The 9,108-nt window shown below is 35.9% G+C and overlaps 1 protein-coding gene across 1 annotated transcript; it reads right to left on the bottom strand.

Annotated features, from left to right (window-relative positions):
* Positions 1-2,752: 2,752 nt before the first annotated feature.
* On the bottom strand, positions 2,753-7,334 carry LOC130237675 (mediator of RNA polymerase II transcription subunit 26-like). The gene is made up of 2 exons (XM_056468685.1): positions 7,262-7,334; positions 2,753-4,067 (listed from the first exon to the last, which is right to left on the bottom strand). Exons 1-2 carry the CDS (start codon positions 7,325-7,327, stop codon positions 2,829-2,831), a joined length of 1,305 nt encoding a protein of 434 aa, XP_056324660.1. The 5' UTR covers positions 7,328-7,334; the 3' UTR covers positions 2,753-2,828.
* Between the last annotated feature and the right edge of the window lie 1,774 nt (positions 7,335-9,108).

Genomic DNA, 9,108 nt, shown 5'->3' with positions numbered 1-9,108 from the left:
ATATATATATATACATACATACATACATACATATATTTATATATATCAATGCATCACATAACAGTGTGATGCTTGAGTGTGCTCCACACAGGTGAGCGGGCTTGACACATTGCCAAGAAATACTCGTATGCTTTATATGTTTGTTTATATAACTACTATTTTCATTTATAGTACTTCATTTTTGCATCTCATTTAAATACACTATGAACAGCAGCTACGCTATTTATTTTATTTATTCTCTATTTCCACCTGGGGATACTCATCTTGAGGCCCCCAGATATTATGCAGCGCCATTGATGCGATCCAAGACCTGTGAAGAAATGATGCAAAGGTATTCATAATCCTGGACCAGGCCATATCCTAAGCTGATTCTGTGGTGGTCATAGAGGAATGGAGCGCATGAGACAGACGAGTCTCCGCATTGATCCTGTGGGCCAGCCTGAACACCTGCCGATAACCTACCCACACCTGCAGTTTCTCATGATTGACGTTCAGAGGTCTCCAGCCTCTGGTGCCTAGACTGCAACTGCACAAGAAGTTTGGCCAGTGGAGAAATGGTCATCCCCAGCTGAGCCTGGTTTGTCTTGAGGTTTTTTCCTTCACTTTCGTCAATTGGTGAAGTTTGTTTCTCCACTGTTACCACTGGGTTGCTTGGTTTGGGACTTACGGAGTTGCTAATCGATGGATTTGTTCTTCAGTGTTTGAACATTCAGCAGTGAAATTTAAACCACACTGAACTGAACTAAACTGAACTTTAAATCTAAAAACTGGACTGACACAGTTTCAGTTTACTATAATCTTTAGGCTGCTTTGACACAATCTACATTGTAAAAGCGCTAGAGAAATAAACATGAATTGAATTGAAGTGTTAAAGAAGCAAAACTGTGCAGGACTGGCCCTCCAGGTCTGAGTTTGGACACCCCTGAACTAGGCTCTTAAACATTTAACTGTATTAGTAATCAAAGACATAAGAAAGCACATGTGATACTCCATCCAGGAACAGACATCCATCAGAAAACCCACTCCCTTCAAACTTAAGATATCCCACTCTTTTCAATCTATACATTCTTGATTTACTAAAATGGTAAATAATTATTAATAATTATTTAGATGCAAGTCAAACGACAATTTAAAGTCACATAAAACCAAGTTAGCCTCATACCTCCTAAAACTGTGAAGATAAATGCCCTCATTACATTGGAAAAACAAGTGTTCAGTTGTTTCAATATCTAAATTACAAAACTGGCATACATTTGAGTCATCAATATTAAAGCACCAAAAGCAGCCTATTAAAGTTCATTTTAATACTAATTAGGCTGTTTAAAAATCCAAAATCAAACAAAAAGTTTTCAGGGGTAAGTTAAATAATGTGTCGGTGCTCTTTGTGTAGGGGATTCATCAGAATAAACATCAAAATCAGTCCAAGACACTCAAAAAATGAGGAATAAAACAATAAAATGCCTTTATTGACATGGCTGTTCCTTAAAACTGTGGCTACATCAGGTTACCATGATGAAGTCAAGCGTTATCAAAACGTGTAAGCCCAGTTTTAAGAAATAGCCATGTCAGTAAAGGCTTTTTAATATGTTTTAAACATTTTTCGAGTGCCTTAGACAGACTTTTGCTGTTTATACTAATTAGGCTGTTGTTGTTAGATGAATTTTCAAGAGAGGCTAGAAGAAAATCGTGAAGCTCTTTTTTATATTTGTTTATTATATATCTTTAGGAAATATTTTTGGTATATTAAAAATGGAGGATACAACAAGCTAATCCAGCTAAAAATAGTGCTTAAAATGCCACTTATTGGAGTATTTCAACATCACAATTAAATAGAAAATGAGGTGGATAACTGCACAAAAGTCCACATTTTGAGAAAAAAGAACCACCCCTTTCACCAGGCTGGCTACAGGCCTAAAACCATCACTAGCTATGTTTCCATCCAAAAATGCGAATGAACTTTATGCGCAAAACTGGATTATCGTATTAAAGACGTGCTAATAAAGCAGCGTTTCCATCCAACGAGTCAAAGCGAACAAAATCGTCACTTATCAACAGTAAAAACTGAATTTATTGCGTTAGGAGAAGCTGCGTCAATCTTTTCTTCATCTAATAAATGACTCAGAAGGCAATCCTGACACGCAGTGAACGCGCAGACGCTCTTGATTCTGGAGGTCCTTAATAATATATTATCACTAATACTTAAACAGTAAGGTGTTTTAGAATGACCAAAACAACAGTTCAGATGGTTTACAGTGTGCTCAGCCTGCTGGTTTGGTCCATTTACACACATTTTCGTCATCGCATGATCTCTTATAACGAAATCACATGACCTTTTTTAATGCGCATACTGAAATTTGTGCAGTAAAAGTGTTTCAATCGTAGTTTATGCGCATGTTTTCTTATCGAATAAATCATACTCAGTTATGTGCATACGTTTTTTATTCGCATTTTCAAATGTTATGTGCGTCATGGCGTTTCCATCAACCATTTTTTCATGCGCATATGCCAAATGCTAATAAAAATAGGTGGATGGAAACATAGCTACTGATCCACCCCCTGCTTCACTCTGAGCATGCAACAGTCTGGGTGGTACGTTTCTGGGGCTTCTCCACACTGTAACTCTCCCGGATGTGGGAAACACAGTGAAGGTGGAATCACTAGAGAACAATACCAGTTTCATGTTACAAGTAACTTATATGCATAGAATAATTCACATCATGCATGCAAGAGGTACCATGTCACTGTACACTGGTAAAAATCAGAACAGAGGTCTTATATTGTATATACTAACTATGATGGGGCTATGAAGAATTTGAGAATCATGTCCTTTAAGATTTAGAGTCTGTAATGTTGACATAGGGCAAGATTTGAAGTTTACTTCCATCCCCATATGGATCCAGGGTTATAGACTGAGTCCATTCATACCAGTTATTTCTGTTGTCAAAACATCCGTTCACACCATGCCATCGCTGACTCCTGACCCTGGTGAGATCTCGCTTGGTGACCGCTCGACTGACACCTGGAAGGTCCATCACATGGAAACCTGGAAGAAATGTTTTTCTGCACTCCTTGGGGTTATTTTGCGTGACGTTCTCGTCTCTGGAAAAGTCAATCTCTGATCTCTCTGAAGTTGGCAAGCTATTCTGAATCAACTTTGACATCTCTCTCCAGTTTGTCTGTTGAGATGAACAAACGCTTTCTTCTAGATGTTCAGTCCCATGAAAATCACTTCCTAAAGATTTCTGACAGGCTTTTGGAAATAATTTGTTTGCTGTGGTTTGGATTTGTCGAGTGTGAGGGTCATATGTCAGTTTGGCCTCATGCGGTGTAGTTTTGCCACTGCACTCTTCAGGACAGCCGTCATACTTGACAATGTGATTGTTATGCTGATCCTTCCTCATTTTATCCTGAAATGTCCTCATGTTGGTGTCTGTTACTGTGCTGGAAACCACGTCGAGGTTAACATTGATCATCGCAGCAGGTTTGAGTATTTTGAGGAGGTCTGAAGACTGCTGAAGGTATGAATCTTGAAGGGAAGAAGTAATGCAGGTGTATTGTGCTGGCTCCTGAGCCGACAGAACATGCTTTATGTGATGATTGTCAGAGATGGAGTATTTCTGCAACGTGCGCTGGTCTCTGATTATGACATTATGGTCATCTTGGCAATGCTGAATGGGCAGAGGTGTTCTAAAGCTTGTGAAATGCTGTAAATGCTTGATGGATGAGCAATACAGTCTGTTGGCAAGGATGGGTATTTTACTCTTTCTGAAACTGGTTGTATAATTTATGGTTTTACCTGATAGAGAATCCCGAGACACTTCAGCCGTCTGGCTGGTTCTATTCTGGAAAATACTTTGACTGTTATTTTCAGTGCGGGTTTGTGCTGATCCATGTTGAGCAGATGTTGAATTCACTTGATCTGCCAAGCTGGAGAGATTTGGTTCCTTCCCTTCATTTATGCCAACTAGTGTCTGCCAACGTCGCACAAGCTTTTTTAAACGTTTAACAAGATATTTATCGGTGCTCCTTTTTCTCACGTCGTTGATCAGCTTTCCAAGTCGGGTTTCCTGCAATTAACAATTTTACTTATAAACAGATTTTCAAGATGCTTTAGATCAGTGTTTCCCTACCCTGTTCCTGAAGGCACACCAACAGTACACATTTTTAACCTCTCCCTAATTAAACACACCTGAATTAACTGATCATAACATCAGAAGAGACTCCAACACCTGAAGTTAATGGGTCAGAAAAGGGAGGCATCCAAAATATGTACTGTTGGTGTGCCTCCAGGAACAGGGTTGGGAAACACTGCTTTAGATCATTTGATATAGAGCTGGGCAGTATGACCCAAAATTTTATTTCACAATATGAGAAAGGTAACACTATCTCGTCACCTTGGAATTATAAGGTTCTATTTGCGTGATTTTGAGATGTTGACCTTCAAAGTTTTTGCATTCCATATAGCAAACAATGTGTGTGTAAGTTCTCCTTCATACATTAACATGACAGAGAGCCTAAATGTACTCAAAATGTGAATTATCAAAATTGTCTTACATATGTAAGTTGGGGTAAAACAAACGCAAATGCAGATAGAAGCTTCTAATTCTAAATGGTCATTTTCCACTTGAAATTCTGTCTGGAAGATCATTAAATGAAGCATTACTTTTCAAAAATTAGATTAAAAAATTGGTGTTGTAGCAATATGTTGATGCTTGAGAAAGTAAAAAAGTTTGCTTTCTATAACATTTATTTAACGTTTTAGGATGAATATTTGTTCTTGTTTAAATTAAGCATACAAGGCTGTGCTGAATATTTCATCCAGTGCAGCTGGATATGATTAAATGTAATTAATATGGTAATATTGATTGATTTTCATGTTTTATATGAATTATTGAATTTTATTTATTGAATTAAATGTCCCATGAATTAAATTATTTGCCCTTCAAGGCTTAATATCAAATGTATGATGATATGAGGCTTTGAAGGGCAAATACTTAATTTAATCCATGGGACATTTAATTCAATAAATAAAATTCAGTAATTCATCTATTTTCTTTTCAGCTTAGTCCCTTTATTAATCTGGGGTCGCCACAGCGGAATGAACCGCCAACTTATCCAGCACATGTTTTACGCAGCGGATCTGGAACCCATCACTGGGAAACATCCACACACCTATTCACACACATACACTACAGACAATTTAGCTTACCCAAATTTACCTACACCACGTGTCTTTAGACTGTGGGGGAAACCAGAGCACCCAGAGGAAACCCATGTGAACAGGGGGAGAACATGCAAACTCCAACTGACCCAGCAGAGGCTCGAACCAGCGACCTTCTTGCTGTGAGGCCATCATGCTAACCACTGCGCCACCGTGTCGCCTCAATAATTCATAAAAAGCATGAAATTCAATAATTATTACCATATTAATTACATAATTAACAGCTGCACTGGATGAAATATTAAGCACAGCCTTGTATGCTAAAAATATTCATCCTAAAACAAATAAATGTTGCAGAAAGCAAAAAAATTACTTTCTTAAACATATTGCTACAACATCAATTATTTGTATTGTAGTTGTTGAAAAGTAACGCTTCATTTAATGATTTGCCAGACAGAACCGTATAATTTAAGGAAGAAAATAACTTTTTAGACTTAGAAGCTTCTATCTGCATTTGTGTTTGTTTTACCCCAGCTTACAAACTTAAGAGAATTTTGATAATTCACATTTTAAGAGTTCACACTTAGCTGATGATTAATTCTAAGCTTGTTTGGCATGCTGTCCCGGGAGAGAGCCCTGAGCTCCCTCCTGTTGCAAGGCGAGAGGGGAGTTTGAGCTCAGGTAGATCTCGAGAACTCCCCCGCTGTAATAACCAATGAACAGCCAGTGATTGCTCTTGAGAGATAACTATTTACTAGGAGCATGTCTATAGTGCCAGTTTGGATTAGTCAATTAACTTATGTTGCATGTTTTTTGGACAGTGGGAGGAAACCAGGGAACCTGGGGGAAACCTATGTGAGCACGGGGAGAAAATGCAAACTCCGCACAGAAATGTCTTCTGGTTTGGTAAAGCCTGGAACCAGAGACATTCTTGCTGTGAGGCAACAGTGCTAAGCACTGGGCCACCGTGTCACCCATCTAGGAAGAAGGAGGAGTAGGGGTGGATGGGGGGATTCTTCAAACGAAGATAACGGTGGTACGTAGCCCAGGGTATTTGTAGTAGCTTAGGAGTCGTCTGATTGGTGCATTGAGAGTTGGATAATGCGGATCCAGCCGCTAGCAATCATAAGCACGTGATCCTCTCGAAATTAGTTTATAACTAAACCTCACTTAGAGTACATTTAGGCTCTCTGTCATGTTTATGTATGAAAGAGAACTGTTACACGCTTATTTTTTGCTGTATGGAATGCAAAAACTTTGAAGCTCAATATCTCAAAATCATTTAAAATGCAGACAGAACCTTATAATTCCAAAGTGACGAATTATTACTATTACATTTATTGTAATAGTACATATTATAATAATCGTATTATTAAATCATATTACTGTACTTTTTATATAAGAATTTATTTGTAACCTTTTTTTAATAATTATTTTTTTGGGTTTTCTTCTTTATTAGACAGGAAAGCATGGGGAGCAGAGAGAGGGGAAGGATGGGCATAGGACCGCAAGGCGGAATTGAACTCAGGTCGCCGTGAGCACCGGAGTGCATGTGTCGACACACTAACCACTACACCACTAGCGCTGACATTTGTAACCTTTTTAATGGTGGCAAATTAATTTTAATAGCTGTATGACGTGAGTTTCCCTAAAGTTCACGCTGGTGTTCTGGTGTTTACTAATTTAAACTTGAAAATGAGCTTTTTTTTCTTCTTCTGCTCAACACAAAATAAATTATCATTTGTTTTTATTCTAACCATTCATGATGATACACTCAATAAAATACTGGCGTTTGAGTTAATACCCCCAGCATATTTTGAGTGATCGTTTTGCGTTCATGTATTGTGAGGTTGAACAAAGTTTTCATTTATTTTTTGTTTTTAAAATGTAATTTATATCTTTTCATTCATGATTTCTTTGTTTCAGTTGAAATTGTGCCTGTAATATTTAGCCTTTTTCAGTATTCTGTAATATAATGCATTTGTGAAGCTGCCGTGCTACTCCTTTGTCCAGTCTTTTGAACTTCTGTTTTCACACAATATAACAACACATCCATTTGCACAGTAAACTCTGTGTAAACATACTGAGTTCGAATCTTACCTCTAGAGCCTCTTTAGTCATGGGGTAACTTTCCAGACAGCATATCACATCCAACACAGCCACCATGTCCTGTATCTGCTGACAGGTAAAGATTAAGCTCGTGCCACTTCAGGCTTTCGGTGTATATCATCTACATTTACTACTCATTTTCTTCTACACTGAGGTCAGTTTCTGTGTCTTATTCAGACATGAAAGTTCATGGGCCTCTCATATATTTTCTCATATGTGCACCTGCAGTAGTCACACTTTCAGTCATCAGTTGTGGTTTCAAATGCAAATCTGCTTGCACACTCAGTACTGTAAAAATCTGTGACATAAGGCCCAGAGAGCTTGCTTTAAAAAAGAAATCTCACAACAGATTGAGCAAATCAGCAGTCAACATAAATACATGTAAGAATACAATAAAACCAGACAGTCTTTCTTTTTCTAGGCTGCAATGAACTTGAAATATATTTTATGGGGAAATCTCAGCATTTAATTTACCTGAATTAACCCCTGTGTACTGTTGGAGATGTTTTCATCCACTCTGGAGTGATTTTGAGTCTTAATTTGGCCATAACTTTCTCTGTGTTTCAGCTAGCAGAATGATTTTTGGTAACAAACCTTATTTTTACACATATTTTGAGAAATTTGAGATACTTTTTACACATATTTTGAAAAATATTTTGAGAAATTTGAGAATTTTTTTACACATATTTTGAGAGAGCTTTGTATTTTTAAAAACTCAACAATACACTCTGGGCAAATTGACTATCCATTTGTTTTGTTCAGTATGAAAACATCCAATAAATTAAACTGCTGCAAATATGTATCATATATATATATACACACACACATATATATATATACACACATATAAATATATATATATATATATATATATATATATATATATATATATATATATATATATATATATATATATATATATACACTATATATATACACAATATATATATATATATATATATATATATATATATATATATATATATATACTATATATATTCACACTATATATATATATATATATATACACTATATATAAACACTATATATATATATATATACACTATATATATATACAGTTTATATATATATATATATACACTGTATATATATATATATATATATATATATATATATATATATATATATATATATATATATATATATATATATATATATATATATATATATCATAACTATTTTTTTGCATAAATCTGTAAATCAACTTCAATCCTGATCAAAACTACTAAATTGTTTAGAAAATGACAGGATTTTAACTTGATAATTGCTAAATTCATAAATGATGTCGCTGATTTGGTGAAAAAAACATACAAAACTATGTATTTTCAATATAAAAAGTAATTGTGGACTGTTGTTTTTTTGCCTTTGATGCTTCTCTCTCTAATTTACTATTGGTGGCTGTTTTTGCTCCATTGACTTCCATTATAACCACTTTTTAATTGCAAAATCATGCCATCATATAATCGTGCATTTTTGATTGTTGGTGTAAGAAAAATGTAAAATTTTTACTGTTGATCATCAGTTGTCACCATTAACCCTTTAGGCCTGTGCAAAAAAAGCTTAGTTTCTGGATTTTATATGGAGAATAACAACAAATTAAAATGTGTGTATGGATGTCTATGAGTGTGTGAAAGTGTGAGAGTGACCTTTGCGCACTTATCTTGTTGTGTCTGAGAAAATCGAAATATACATCTCAGCTCTTACAAATACATGGAGTAAGAAGACTGCATTTATGCACCATCAAATGTGCTTATAATGGAAGTCAATGGGGCAAAAACAGCCACGGACAGTAAATTAGAGAGAGAAAATTTTAATCT

Source organism: Danio aesculapii, chromosome 11 (genome assembly GCF_903798145.1).
Source record: "Danio aesculapii chromosome 11, fDanAes4.1, whole genome shotgun sequence".
Taxonomy (NCBI): domain Eukaryota; kingdom Metazoa; phylum Chordata; class Actinopteri; order Cypriniformes; family Danionidae; genus Danio; species Danio aesculapii.
This window is presented reverse-complemented; position numbering and strand designations above follow the sequence as displayed.

What these genes read in the sequence shown, in the direction of transcription:
- LOC130237675 (XM_056468685.1), bottom strand. Translation starts at nt 7,327, where the DNA reads ATGGTGGCTGTGTTGGATGTGATATGCTGTCTGGAAAGTTACCCCATG. An exon ending in TGACTAAAGAGGCTCTAGAG is followed by an intron (nt 4,068 to 7,261) that starts GTAAGATTCGAA and finishes TGTTAATTGCAG; the next exon opens with GAAACCCGACTTGGAAAGCT.